This window comes from Protobothrops mucrosquamatus, unplaced genomic scaffold (assembly GCF_001527695.2).
Source record: "Protobothrops mucrosquamatus isolate PMUCROS unplaced genomic scaffold, P.Mucros_1.0 scaffold3010, whole genome shotgun sequence".
Taxonomy (NCBI): domain Eukaryota; kingdom Metazoa; phylum Chordata; class Lepidosauria; order Squamata; family Viperidae; genus Protobothrops; species Protobothrops mucrosquamatus.
The window spans coordinates 183,068-198,858 of record NW_015389026.1 but is presented as its reverse complement, the minus strand read 5'-3'; the positions used below and the strand labels follow the sequence as shown (position 1 = coordinate 198,858).

General features: G+C 36.8%; 1 protein-coding gene across 1 annotated transcript in view; it reads left to right on the top strand.

Annotated features, from left to right (window-relative positions):
- Positions 1-15,204, top strand: part of LOC107296866 (polypeptide N-acetylgalactosaminyltransferase 13) — a 98,851-nt gene extending 83,647 nt beyond the window's left edge. Inside the window, exons 10-11 of the mRNA XM_015826221.1 lie at positions 2,117-2,251; positions 14,917-15,204. Of these exons, the coding sequence (XP_015681707.1) occupies positions 2,117-2,251; positions 14,917-15,057 (276 nt within the window). The 3' untranslated portion in view covers positions 15,058-15,204. The remainder of the gene's footprint in view (positions 1-2,116; positions 2,252-14,916) is intronic.
- Positions 15,205-15,791: the final 587 nt, after the last annotated feature.

Genomic DNA, 15,791 nt, shown 5'->3' with positions numbered 1-15,791 from the left:
AGGAGATTCAGCGTGTTTTCATGTATCTTTTCCTGGAGAAACAGCCACCATCATTAGAGCTTATGAAAACAGAATTTTATTTATGTATTTATGTTTGTTTATACAATTTTTTATACACCCAACTCCAAACGACTTTGGGTGACTTACAAATAAAGGTAAACACATAAACATAAAGAATCATGAACAGCCCTAGAAACAAAACCAAATAAAATCTATTCACTTCTTGTTGCATTCTACAGCTTTGTTCATGGGGGCAGATGCATTTTCCTAGGCCCACTCTGACTCACAGAAAGAAGACAAAATAGCAAAGGAAACTGTGTTGTCCAATTCTTCTATTATTATATATTCTCCCTTCTCTTCGAAATATAAAACAAGGATTTGCTTTTTTATGGTAAAGTCAGCTCTCCAGAAATTATGCTATAAAAAACAATGTATTCACCTCTCCTGTAATATTTGCATGAATCATGTTATTAATTGTCAGGTGCTACTTTTAATATTTATAGCATGATTAATTAAGCTGTTTGAGAGCTTATGTTTCACATTTATATAACACTGTAAAGTGCTTTACATAGCTGAATTCTATGATCCCTAAAATGAACTTATGAGGAGTTCGGTAATATTACCTCATATTTCAGGGACCATTGAAGGCACAGACTGCTTATCAAGTTAATTGCCATTAGAAGATTTGAACCAAGTGCCTTTGATGTAGATCTTAGATGTCTCTCAGGCTGTGCCAACCTATCAATATATCATTCTATTTAACAATAAAACAGTAATAGCATACATGAACATTAACTCTACATAATTGAATTACACTGCTTAGAAACCTGAATTTTTTAAAATATCTCAACTGTATCTCCATTTCACGAACATTTGAATATTTATTTACATGATTAAAATATCCCAAAGCTTGAGCTTATTGAAAACATATTTGTGCTTTATTTTTGTCCTCATAACCGCTCCCTGTGTACAGAATTTATTTTTATGTTTTAATTGCAGTTTGTAATAGAGAATTGTAATAGAGTATATGACATTCAGACTTCCCTAGTCACTCAAATGGCTTTTGCAATCAAAATCCATCCTAGTAATTCTAGGTGTTTTTTTTAGCAGAATCAACCCTATTTTTCTATAAATGTCTGTTAAGAATCTTGGAGTAATTAATGCTTTCTACATGGAAGGCAATTTCCAAGATTATCATTACAGACTATCTTGAAAAAGAAGCACTATATTTAACTACTGAAATGCAAGCCCCATTAAATTCAATGACGCTTACTGCCGTAAAGGTACAGTGTACGCAACTTTAATCTTGGTAATCAAGTAGAGTACAACACAATTCCATATCTGGTTCTGTAACTTTAACTTCACAAAAGTATTCCTGAATAGTGATGTATAGGGTTTCATTCTTAAGTTGCTTTTCAGAGAACACGATCTGGTTCATTGCACTACTTTGTTTTTCACATAGTTAAGATCCTCACTTAATGATGGTGATTGGGACTGGAATTTCTGTCACTAAGGAATGCTGTTGCGAAATGTACCGTAATGTCACGTGACTGTCGCTTAGCGATGGCAGTTCTGGCACTTTAAGTTGCCATTATTAAGCGAATTCCACAGCATTATTAAGCTTGACATTATGCTGTTGCCATTTGCAACCTCCTCCTGGCTTTCTCATTGACTTTGTTGGAAGCTGGCAGTGATTGTTGCAAAGGGTGATCCCATAACTGCAGGATGCTGCAAGCTGAACTGCGAGCTGGTTGCCATGAGCCCACATCACGTTCACATGGCCACAGGAATGCTGTGATAGCCTCAACAATAAGAACCAGTTATAAATATAATACTTGTTGAGTGCTGTCATAAATTCAAATAGTCGGTAAATAAGGACCATCTGTACATAATACAGATTAAGAAACAAAATACAGATTGCCTACTGCTGATCCTTGAGCTCAAAGCCAAAATCTTTATTGTGTGCATTCACATTCACTGGAATGGCCAGGCAATGGATGAAATGGGAGTTATCAGGTTTGAAGCAAAATCTATGTTTTCCATATGCTTTCCATGTCATTGTTAACTTTTTCTCTTCAGCATTAGCTATTATTTTACGAACACCTCTCTCTTCCAGGTATTTTCATACACTGCCGACAAGGAAATCCGCACAGATGATTTATGTATGGATGTCTCTAGGCTCAATGGGCCTGTAATTATGCTGAAGTGCCATCACATGAGAGGAAATCAACTTTGGGAATACGATGCCGAGGTATTTATTCAAATATAGAAATGAAGGATTTGAACAATACTATTGCTTGCCTGGAGCTAACAACAACAACAAAGGCTAAAGCGGTATTTCTCAACTTTGCCAACTTTAAGATATGCATGTTGGCACATCCAGCATGCTGGCTGCGGAATTCCGGGAATTGGAAGTCCACAGATCTTAAAGTTGCCAGGGTTGAGAAGATTCTTTAGCAGGTTGGTGAATTTGTTAAGAAATGTTTTCACCGTTGTTTCTCCCCCCTTTATTTTCAGATACATTGGGGGGGGGGGTGAGGATACCAACTTTGCATCTCTTTCCCTTCTAACCCCATCCCTCATGTAAATTATTATTCCTTCTACCACAGTAACCTCTTCTAAACTTGAGTTCTCTGTATAATTGAGCCTAAAGACAATGAATCACTAACTACTCATTTATTAGGTTATTCAGAGCATTTAAAAAGAGTATTCACAACATGTAGGACCCTGAAGAGTACCCCCCCTTTTTGTTTTTAGAAGGCATCTACAGCTGCTTCAAAAACTGCTTCTCTCAGAATATGGGTGCACGAAATGACTTAATTTCAGGGACTCTTTTTAGCCATTTCCTCACTTCCTTGTAAAACAAGATTGCACAGGATTTAAAGAATGAGGATAAACTGTCACCATTCCTATTCCTCTTATCTGAAGTGGAAAAGTCTAAAAAGTTATAAGGTATGGACATGCTTGGAAATCAGACAGTTCAGTCTGCTTTCCTTCTTTCCTTCACCACCTCTTAGGTCTAGCATGGTAAACATTCTTGTGCAAAGTTTATGCACAAAGCCAAGTCAGTCCTGGTCTTATAAATAAGTAAAAGTTATTGGCAAAAGAATAAAGCAAGCATACTAAAGAAAGTAGTGAGGCACACAGTTAGGAAAATGTATTAATTTCTATAGCAGAAAGTTAGTTAGTTCTACATACAGAGGTGGACTATTCTAGCAGAGATCTGGATTAGATGGGCCAATGAAGTCTATCTTAAAGACCCATCATGGAACATCCTACAAAGGACATTTTGCTAGATTTTTTGTTTGGAGGGATAGGTTGTATTAAAAGCTCACCCCTCTTCAAAGCAAGAGCAGAAATAAAGGAGTAAACAATAAAGTAAATTAGGTCGGCATTTAACTACATAGCTGAGTGAGGAAGAAACTGGTTGTTAGACTTCCTTCTATATTTGCAGAAGGACACTGTTTGACACTGAACTTGATGAAACAGAGCAGCTGTTGCAGCCATCCTAGACTTAATTTCAGATATGACAGATGGGTCTTCATCACACTGGGATTATACTTTCAAGTTCACACGTGGAAAATATATTCCTATCTACTGTAATTTTGAACCTTACAATTTATGCAGTGATCTGTTTCCCAATAAACCAGCAATATTTATTATTTCAAGGAAGTTTTCATTATCTGGGAATGATATGCTACATAATAAAACATGCATTCCCATAAAATATTGTGACTAGGTACATAATTCTTCACCCATAAATACTAAGCCAGCAGGATGTTTGGGATGCAAAACATACATTATGCAATTTCATTACTGCAAGAAGACATGTTATAAATATATGAGATACAGTCAGACAGTTGCAGCGTTGAAAAAGAAAAAACAATCCATGCCATTTCACTGACAACATATTTAGCTGTAGCTTTATGGAAAATATTTAAGAACCTGATGTACTCAAGGAGCAAAACTTTATATGATACATATGTGTATTACTTTTCTACTTTGATATACAGGTTTTTGCAGTTATTACTGATTCATTACCATATTAAAGCTCATGCGATTTAATATATGGGTTTCTTTAAAAAAATCAGATGACAGTTTTATAATATCTGTACAATTCAGTATTAAAATAACCAACTATTTTAATAGTTAGTTTGAAACCATGTTTGTAAGAAGATAAATAGTTTATAGCAAATGTTGTCATGTGGGATATTTGAAAATAAATTTCACCAGCGTTTTTTGAAGCTATGTTAGAAGCTTATAAAAAAATCAGATTGCAAAATCAGAAACAACCATTAGATGGAGCCAGCAAAAAGGGAATATGTTGTAGTTCTGTGATAAGAAACTCATAGAAAAGGCAATTTGTCGGTAGAATCATTTTGTTGTAGTGCTAGCTTACCAAGTTGAATTAAGAAAGAGGGAAAAACCCACAGCACTCCAGATATATAACGATAGGGTAAAAATGTATTTTTATTGTGTTATCATTATTGCAATTTACAAATTGTGACTTGATTTAAGGTACTTTGGATTGTGTTTTTAGTTTTTACAAATTGCAAATGGAAATGGTTATTTTACTATAAGTATTAATAGAATTTTATTTAATGTCAATATAAAACCAGAGTCTCTTTACCCTTACTTTTTTCTTCAGTAACCATTTACTGAATACTGAAAAAAGAAGTGCTGAGGCAACCCAGCTGCCTTAAGGAGATTATTCATCTTAAATTATGCTGAACTGGACCTAGAGAGTTCCAGGAACTATGGCATTATCAAATGACTCAGTTGATATCCTAGCGCAGGGGTAGGCAACCTTGTCTCTTTTATGACTTGTGGACTTCAACTCCCAGAATTCCTGAGCCAGCCATGCTGGCTCAGGAATTCTGGGAGTTGAAGTCCACGAGTCATAAAAGAGCCAAAGTTGCCTACCCCTGTGACCTAGCGCATTGAAGCTAACTAATATATGGCAGCTCTGTATTTTTAGAAACTAGCTTCTTCCATATGATGCAAAAGGAATCTTTAAATTAATATTGTTTTAAAAATTTCTTCTAGAAATCTTCTAATATTCTTCTATGCGTCCGTGTGTGTGTGTAGCTTTGAATCAGTTTTAACTTCTGGTGACCGTCTGGTTTAGTTCCTGCAGTTTTCTTGGCAAAGTTTTTAAAAGTGGTTTGCCATTGCTGAGGATTGAGAGTGACTGTCTAAGCAGGAGTAGAACTCTCGGTTTCCTGGTTTTTAGCCTGGTGCCTTAACCAGTACAGTGCACCATTAGGGAGCATCAATTCTGATCCAACTTACAGCCCTGGAAAAGGGTTAAGAATTTCTCCTATGGTGTCCGTCCGTCCGTCCGTCCGTCCGTCCGTCCGTCCGTCCGTCCATCCATCCATCCATCCATCCATCCATCTATCTATCTATCTATCTATCTGTATAGCCATTTCTTACCAAAAGGATCTCTGGGTGGCGCAGAACAATCAGAAAAAACCCCACAGATATAAAAAATACAAAAATCACATTAACAGAGATACAAACCCTAGGGGAAGGGAGGATAAAAATAATCAGCTCAGCAATGGAGCCATCTAAACAAGTCTCCAGTTCGCTGGGAGCCTCAAGCCCGATAACATAAACCAGGTCTTGAGGGCTTTTCAGAATGTCAAAAGGGGTGGAGCTAATCTAATTCCAGGAGGAAGGCTATTTCATAAGATGGGCGCCATGACAACAAAGGTACATCTACTAAGACCCACAAAATGTAGATCCCTAGGAATGGTACCTGCAGCATGCCTTCTCTGCCAGATCTAACAGGGGAGAGGTGGTCCTTCAGATAGTTCAGTCCATGCTATGAAGGGCTTTAAAGGTCAAAAACAATACTTCAAATGCAACTCAGAAGCAAACTGGTAATCAGTGCAGCTTGTAGACTAGAGATGTAATATATACTGTTCTAGGAGCACACATAACTGCCTGTGCCACTGGTGGTATCTGTATTACTCAATCCATCACCATCGTTGCACTGTTCCCCCACTGGGGCCTCAAGCCAACTGGCAGAGCCATATCTTCAGGCCCTTACAAAAAGATAGGAGGGCTGTGGCCAACCTCACATTGAGGGCAAAATGTTTCGGAGGGCAGGAGCCACAGCAGGAGGCCCCTGGGCCCTTCTTCCTGGGCCCCTCCAGCCAGAATAATCAGGCTGACGGGACCCGCAGCATGCCCCCTCCGCCAGCATGAGTGGTACGCGCCAATCCCAGTGGGGTGAGATGGTCCCATGCCATGAAGGCTTTAAACCAACAATTGAATTGCAATCTTTTGCCAAATTATTAGCATTCTTTTCACAAATTGTGTGTGTGTGTGTGTGTGTGTGACAGAGAGAGAGAGAGAGAGAGAATGTGTGTGTAAGCATGTGTACATGCCTTCATATCAGTTTTTTACTTCTGAAGTCTGGCCAAGTTTTTTTGATCAGGTTTTTCCAAAGTAGTTTGCGTTTATCTGCTTCCTAGGGATGAGAGAGAATGACTGGCCCAAGATGACTCAGCTGGCTTTGTGCCTAAGGTAGAACCAGAATTCATGGTCTCCTGGTTTCTAGCCTGTTGCTTTCACCACAACCCCAAATGGTTCTCAATTACTCAAATAGAGAAAAACTATTTCTGTCACTATTGCTTTTATGGAAAAAAATCTGACCGGACATATGCTTTAACCTCTTTTTGAAGTCAACTACCAAGATTTAGATGTTAGAAATATTTAGTTGACTATCTCTACCATAAAGCCTGAAGATGGTATAGGCAGTTGAAAGAAACATAATGCTTTCTATACATTTTCCTGGGTCATAGTTTGACTGTACATTGCCATTCCTTTGCTTTTGTTAGCATGCAGGTAAATGGGAATACAACTTTGAGGTAAGCATTTTGAAACTGGTAATCCCTGTGATTGATTTTAGTTTAGGATTTCACTTGCTTACTGCTTTTGTGATATATATGACCTTTGTTTAGTTGTAGACTATTTTATAAGAATAGATTCTCCATTTCCTGCTCCATCACGTAGCACGATGCTGATAGTTTGAAGATAATTGTGTTGTAGCGTGTTTCATTTTTTAGAGAATAGAAAAAGGAAGAATACATGGTACAGATGCGTAGATAAAAGGAGAAAATGTCATTTCTCAAAATATTTGAGGATTGTCCTTTCTTTGAAAAAAAAATTACTCAGGAATGTATTCGTTGTGAACAGTCACACCAACAAAAAGTTCATTTCTGTCTTTTTCCTGCACCTGCAAAATGAATGAAAAAGATCCAGTTGCAGTTGTTATTGCATAATAAATCTTTCATGAGGCACATTCTATCAGAACATTGGGATATGTATTTATGAGAATCAAATTCATCAGAGCACTACGTTTGCAAAGAAATGGGGATGAGGACTACAGAACACAGGAAGACGGGAAAGCAATATGTGTTTACCATTGGCACTATGCGAGGTCTTTTAATTTAATTCTCATGGTGGTTACAAACCATGTTTTGTACTTTTCCTGAAACCTATTCAGATGAGGAGTCATTGTTATTTTGAGTGACCGGCTGCTACTTCCATTAGACAGTGAGCGTAATAATCCTTGTGAGGTATGCTCCGACAGGCTCAATTAGCTGGTTCCAACCAACATTTTTACATTATTTTGATAATTGAAAAGGTTTCTGCTGTATACATTAAATATTGTTATAAAATGTTTTTGGTGTATTAATGTTTTAAAGTTACGGATATCAGTCCATTAAGGTTTGGGTAAATTGGCTCATGATTCAGAACTGTTTACGTTCAATAAGACTCGTTTTATCTGTAAAATGAAAGACTAATCATTTCACAGGGTTCATTGTTTTCTTCCAAATTGGCAGGACTGTATGAAAGTTAATAATAGGAATTTGCATGGATTTGAGATAGGTTTAGCTGCACTGCATGCAGATAAAATTCCCTGTAGTCAGAATTTTTGAATGTATTCTCTTTTAGTTGAAAATGTTTTGCAATGCCATTCTTTCTTTTTTCATCCATTACTGTTTGATTTGCTGAGTATGTGTTTAATAAATATTGATATTCAGGACTACTAAATCTTCATTTTTTCCCCATTCTGCATTTATTTTCTATTAGTAGAAAGCAGAAGGGAAATAACTATGCATCTGAGATACATAATGAAAATTGATATTCCAGTTGCTCACTCAGAGTGAGCAATTTTTTTAGTTGTTCTCCATGCTAGTACATTCTAATTACCAAAATTAAATAACAGGCATTAACTGGTACATATTTTATGATAAAATATTAAATAAAGGTTGCATTCAATACATTTTTTAAAAAAATATGTATTGCTAGTTTCAATTGAGGAAGGATGCCACTTTTTAAAAAATAGATCTTCCTTCAAAATAAGAAAGGCTATGCAAACTTACACTGTATAGGTCAGAATATTGATAATAAATAGGAGTTTGAGTTTGAGTTTGAGTTTTATTGTATTTATATCCCGCCCTTCTCCTTGCGGACTCAGGGCGGCTAACAGCCTAATAAAACAGATACAGAAATACCAAAATAACTATAGTTAAAAACATAATTAAAAAAGATATTAATATTGGCCTATATTAATTTAAAATCTTTTAAAACCCAGCTAAAAATTTCCCCTAGGCCAGTCCTGCTAGCTGAAACAGCCATGTCTTAAGGGCGCGGCGGAAGGAAGGAAGATCAGGGATCACCCTGATCTCTGGGGGTAGTTCATTCCAAAGGGTGGGAGCTCCCACCGAGAAGGCCCTCCCCCTGGGGGTCGCCAGCCGGCACTGTCTGGCTGACGGCACCCTGAGGAGACCCACTCTGTGGGAGCGTACTGGCCGATGGGAGGTAATCTGATATATACAGTTATATATACAGTTAAATGCAAATATAGTGTAGAAGCATAGAGATGGATAGATTTTTAACCACTACAACATCTCAATGATAAATACATGCCAGTTGCCAAGCGTCCAGATTTTGATCATGTGACTGTAGGGATGCTGCAACAGTCATAAGTGTGAAAAACCGTCATAAGAGCTGTGGTGGCGCAGTGGTTAGAATGCAGTACTGCAGGTTACTTCTACTGACTGCCGGCTGTCGGCAGTTTGAGTCTCATTAGCTCAAGTTTGATTCAGCCTTCCATCTTCTGAGGTCGGTAAAATGAGGACCCAGACTGTTGGGGGCAAGAGGCTGACTCTGTAAACCTAGTGGATTGACAGCACCATGAGACACTTAATTTTAATGGGAATGAATTAAAAGCATATTGTTGCACAAGTCAGAAGGGGCAATGAAATAACCAAGATAATGAATTAAGAGAAAGCAGAAGAGGTATAAGTCCAGTCCCCTAATCACCTTTGTTGCTCCTCTCTGCATTCTTTCTAGAGTATAAATATGTTGATTTACGTTAATGTTTTATGAAACCCATATAAATACTAAGACTGTTTCAAGGTGATGACTTAAGGTATGTGAATATAAGGTACTTATATTGTAGTTTATTCACCTTTTCATTGCCGTAGATCGGATAGGGAGGTTTACCCTTTTACTTCAAGATTTCTACTTGTTCTTTTTCTACTTCATGATTTCTACTTGCCATTTTTCTGTCTCACAGACATACACCTTTCTTCATATTATTACCCAGTCTTGTTTGACTGTAAGCAGGATAGAAGATGCCATTCATGGTCCCACCATGGAGCCTTGTAATGACAGCCCTTTTCAGAAGTGGTTGTTGAGAAACTATACTCGGCTGGAGGTTTTTAGGAACATATTTAAAAGCTCCACCGATTATTTCCTTTAGTAGATGCCTAGAGGTAGGTATCATGAAAATAAATAAATAAATATGATAGCTTTTTTTTTCCTTCTCACCCTCCCTCCTAGTTGCTACTGTAAAGTCTAGTATTGAGGTAAACATAGTTATATAACAACTGCATTTATTAATGCTACTTTTCTTCTGTGGTGTAGTTCCTTTTTTTTTGCATACCTTATTTAATTCTAAAAACTGTTAAAAGTCTGGTTGTTTTGCATTACCTTTTAAAGCACCTATTTTTAATAAATAGTGTCCAAGTATTAAAGTGGGAAAAATCTTTGTGGCAGTAGCCAGTGTTTGATCGTCTACTGATTCACAGCAGATCAGGCCCCTTTGGGGGGTTCAAATGCTGCCCAACATTTAATCCAATCCAGTTATATAGCATAGCAAATGAAAGAGTAATTAAACTGTTGGATTATAGCTAGAGAACTTAGGTTTGAGTCCAGACCTACTTATGAAAATAAGGCCAGTCGCTCCCTCTGGTCTAAGCCAGGTGTCTCCAAACTTGGCAACTTTAAGACTTGTGGACTTCAACTCCCAGAATTTTTTACCCAGCTAAGCTATACCACTTAGTCACACTTCTTATTGCAATCCTATAAAGAGGATTTTCTGGAGGAAAAATGGTATAAAAATCTAACACAGAAGCCACCATTCCTGGCACTGATTCTGTGAATCTATAATTGGTACAATAGTAGTAGACAGCCAACTTACAGCACTGTGTAAAGAAGAGGTGTGCTGTGTTTCTCAGTTTTTTCACTGAATGATGTTGTGTAAAGTGAAGTTTTGCCCTGTTGATACTATCAAAGCAAACATTATTTATCACATTTATTTTTATTTATGCATTAAACACTTTTATATGGCCATTCAACTCACAGTGATTCCAAGCAGCTTACAACATTATTATTATTTATAGTTGAAGTCCTTGGTTCAATAAGAACAGTTCGGGAATTAGTTTACAGTAACTTTACCTAAGCAGAAGTTCGGCTGTACAGCTTTATAAATCATACGTTTCTTTCAAATTGAAACACCCTTCTGCATAAAAATACCTTCAAAGAAGTTCTTGCCTCACATTTAGAGCAATAAGTGCTAGTTGTAGTTTAGTAAAACTACTAGAAGCCTTAATATCTCGGTATCAAAAGCAATTCTCTCAGCCATTTTGAATCTTTCTTTCCCTTTTGACAAGAAACAAAATGCTCCATTTTGTCTGTGAAATGATGAGCGTGCTGTTTATATAGTCTCTCTATCACTAGAGGATAATTCCAATAACCACTGTGGTAAAAAGAATAAAGTCATGAGAACTGAGTATGTCACAGACCAAAATAAAAAAAATGCAGTCAAGGAAAATTTAAATTAAAATCTAAAAAAATGTAAAATACTTTTAACTCTAGCTTATCTGAATTCATGTTGGAATCCACCTCATTCAAGTTGAATGAATGATGGCACGGCAACTGACGAAATAAAAGCTAAGGATGAAGGCCTTTCTAAATAATCATGTGATTGCTTTGGAGGATTGCCTCACCATAACCCTGCCCTCTTACTGGATCATGCTCTGGAACATCTACATTGGCTGTCACTGTATTGTACTATTTGGTCTATAGTATCAAACAATAATTTGTATAGCATAAGGCCAGGATATCTTGAGGAACATTTCTCAAGATATGCTCAATTTATGCAAACTGTGAAATCCATAAAGGAATTAATCTCCTAAAACAGATTGGCTTTGACAGTATCTTTGGAATTCAGTCCCACTCACTGGTGGTTAATATATTTCCCTTCTGCATAGCAGTTATGTAAGTTTGAAAATTTGCCCTGCCTTGGGAATTCAATCCATGCTTTTTCAGTTGATCATTGTTCTACATATAATAATTGAGACCATGTTTTAATGCTTGGTTTTTAAACTATGTTGTGGAACTGTTGTGTATGCCACCTGGATGCAGTATTTGAAAAGCAGCCTTGTAATACTGTAAGTAAATACAATAAAAATAAAAATAGTTTATTTTTGTGGTAGATAGAAATGTGTTGCATAGCATTTTTGATAGTGATAATGGAGAATTTCATGTATTTGTTTGCAAAGTGCCTGTTTCACTGTACAAGAGTTACATTAGAAAGAATACAATCTACAAGTTAAATGGATATGTTAGCACTATAATTTTTTGTCAGAGCATTTCAAAATATTATTTTAATGTCAATTATATCTCATTATCCAAAATAGTCACATTAGAGGAACCCCATATAATATATATACACACACATTGTTATTCATTACAATGACATCTTTGTTCTTTTGAAAGGTCCTGTTTGACTAAGACAAAAAAATAGTGTTATGAGTCATCAAATAACTTGAATATGCTGAAAAACTTTAATCTGGTACCAAATAATGAGAGAAATTACAGATTGGGTGGTTTTGTGGCTGATATTTTTCTAATGTAATTGATTGTTGGCCAAAAAAAGAAATTTTTGTAATAGCATTACATAATGATAGAATGGTAGGAATAGGTGCTTATAGAAGGCCATTGAAATATTCAACATGTATTTTTTAATGTAAAATTCTACAACAAATACAAAGAAACAGCTGGTGAAATATTAGGTCTATATTTGATTTGGAATCCAGAAGAGAGTTATGAAGCCTCTAATTCAACTAATTCTAAAATATGGTACTTTCATTGTTCTGAATTATTTCTTAAAGCCTTTTGGCACGCTATTATATGTACATCTTAGAGGAAAATAACCTATAACAATGGGTTACATAATATGAAATAGCTTTAAGTGATTTAGTATAACAGATGTGTTTCTCTGGGAATTTCACAGCAGTCTACTTAAAGTAAGAGGAAAACCTCCTTTGTTACTTTTCTTAATGTTTTTTTCTGGGTAGAAATTGTTATAGCACAAAACACCTTCAGGCCAATTTAACATGAAATTCAGTGTAATGCAAAATGTTAGAAGTTTGTGCAATTTCATCATTTCAACCATCTTAAGAAAATAGTTCAGTTTTAAAAAGTGTGGAGTCCTTGCACATAATGACATCTATAGAACATAGAATAAACCTTTATCCTAGAACATAGAATAACAGAGTTGGAAATGTACTTGGAGGTCAAACTAAGATCTTGGGATTCTGAACAGAATTAACATTCTGTTTCCCTGGAAGCAAACTGTTGTTGCTTAATTACCAGATAAAGATCAATAATACTAGCTCTGCTTAGAAGAAAAAGGAATTAATCATTGATGTTAGTTTAAACTTTTTTGAGGTAGGTTTCCTAAAAAATGCCAAAATACTGGGCAGAGTGCATTATTAGAAACAACTGGAAATCAATGAAGGTGTTTCGGAGGGGGGGGTGTGCCTCTATGTACCCTGTGTTATTTCCAGATAATCTTCAAGGGCCACCCTGAAAGGTTGCAGTGGTGCAGTGCAGCTTTGAGATACTATAGCCACAGTGAAGGAGTAAAGAAGACCTGCCTCTTCCAGATTAGAGTGCAAAAGTTTGATCAGTTTTTATCAAAACTATCATTCTCATGTTATGTGGCTGTCCAATACTAATGCTGGATCCAGGAAAATTCTCAGACTACAAATCTGATTTTTAAAAGAAAGTGCCACACAATACAAAATAGCTTTTTATCTCCCAGATCTTAAAATTCAGCTTTTGGAAAACATAAAAGCTCCATTTTTTCAGAGTTTAACTTCACTTTGTTCTCCCTGTCTAGTACTTTACAGATTGGAAATATCCAATACTGCGCTTTGGGGAGAGGAGAAATATAAGCTAAATTTCACAAGTATATTGAAAAATATTATTGATTTTTCTTTCTTTTTATGACCTTGTAATCCCTTGCTTTGGGGTGGGGTCAGAGTGACTGAATGGAGCTGAGCATTTATTGGCTGGATGCCCTTCCTGAGGCCTACACAGAATTTGCAGCAGATATTTTCTCTTTGGGCCCTGATAGAGAAACATCTGTTGCTGCCTAGAATTGAACTCTCAACCTTCTCGGGGAGGTGAGAGTCTTCACCTTTACGCCACCACACCTCCCAAAAAATATGATTGAATAACATCAATATATTGATAGCAGATTGTTGCTGATTAATGATGGATAATTGGAACAACTTACATCCTGCAATGGTACCTTTACTATTATTAAACAGCATCTGCCTATCCCAGGTCTTTGGAAAGGATTTGATAGTAGACAAAAAAGCTAAATCAAATCTAAACATTTGATATTCTATCATATAATTAGTCTCCTCATTTCAAGTTCTAAAACAGCAGGATGAAAAATAAGACAGAAATGTTTATAAATTCTCATTAATATAACAAATGATAGATTAGAGAGAATGAGCTGAAGACAAAATGCCGCTTTGTTAGTCTAAATTGAACTGAGACTGATAAAGAAAGGAGATTGTTGGAAGTTTACTATATAAACTGCACAAAGTATCTTTACAGAATAATGGTTATGAGCATAATGGACTGCTTAATTTCTTCAAGGAAACATCCCCTGAACAGAAGGAGCTTCTGGTTTAATTACAATTAGATAATCCTTTTATTTTTAGCTCTGAGCACCCTACTTCCAAAGGCTACACCACTTTCTATAGCAAAACATTTGTAGCACATTAACAATTGATCATTTTTTTAATTATAGAAGGGCGATCTCATTATATGAGAAGGAGCTGCCATAAGGAAGGGGAGAAAAGGCAAAAAAACAAAAAACTATGCTTCTTCTAACAAACTTAAAACCATTTCTGAAAGGGAATTCTTAGCCCATGTTTTTCAAGCTTGCTGGTCAACTTGGAAAAATGCTTTAGATTAAAATGCCTTTGAAATATTTTGTTTTTATAAACTGGCAGGATTAGTTTTCAGTGTCTCCCAAATGGAGAAGATGGGCCAGTTGTTCTTTTACCAGAAAGCTGACCGGTGCCATAGAGTTGGTGGTAGAGCGGTCGTTCTGCCAAAGGAATACATGTTAAAGCTTTCCTTTCGGCCTTGGAGCTTCAGCAGTCCGACTTCCTCCTGTCCCTGTATAATAAGTGGTGAGGAAGCTTCTGTGTGATTTCCCTCATGCCTGAACATGGTGGAGGAATTGGTTGACTAGCCCAACTGACCTGTCTTCTTTATTTGTTGGTTTGCTTGCTTGTTTTGCAGCGACTGACCTTGAGACATGTGAACAGTAACCAGTGTCTGGACGAGCCCTCGGAGGATGACAAAATGGTTCCTACCATGAAAGACTGCAGCGAAAGCCGATCCCAGCAGTGGCTGCTACGTAACATGACCTTGGGTGCCTAAAGCCACGACAGACTTCACGTCCTTCCTCGGACCTTGGAAGGGTCTAACCTGCTCACACTTCGCACAGAAGGATGTTCTTCTTCCCTTGTGGTTGGTGAAGAGAAAGGGTTTGGATGCTTGATTCAAAGCCCCACATGCCAGAAAAACAACTTTTTTTTTAATGGCTTAAAAGCATGGTTGCACTTTTTTCTCTCTCTCTCTCTCTCTGATTTTTTTTTTTTTTTACAAGTCAGCTGAACACACGGACGCTTTACCCACCCTGGCATATACAGTATTATGAAGACACCGCAGTTTTGAGAAAAGGAGACTCCGGAAAAGGGTTACAAAGCGAAATTGCAAGAGGGTGGAAAGTGGCTTGCTGTGGGTTCTGTCCTGTAATATTGCTTGAAAGTGACAATGTTAAATGCCTTATGAAGCTCACTTGCATTGTGAAAGATGGTAACATTTGTTTTCCTCAGTTGATGTACTTGTACCAGTCCTTCATGGTGACAAAGGAAGAATCCGTTGTTGATCTGCTGCCAACCCCATTACCTATGAATAGCCCAGCTGAAAAGATTTCTCAGCAGTAAATTTCTGTATATATTGGATGTTTTTCATGTATAGTGTCAGGGGGAAAAAAGTGGCATTTCTGTTCCTGAAACCTCTGTTAAAATTCACAGAACTGGATGAAGGATATGCCGGTACTTGGATTGTGAAAATCAAATTCACGGCCAAGGGAAGCGTAAAGAAATGGG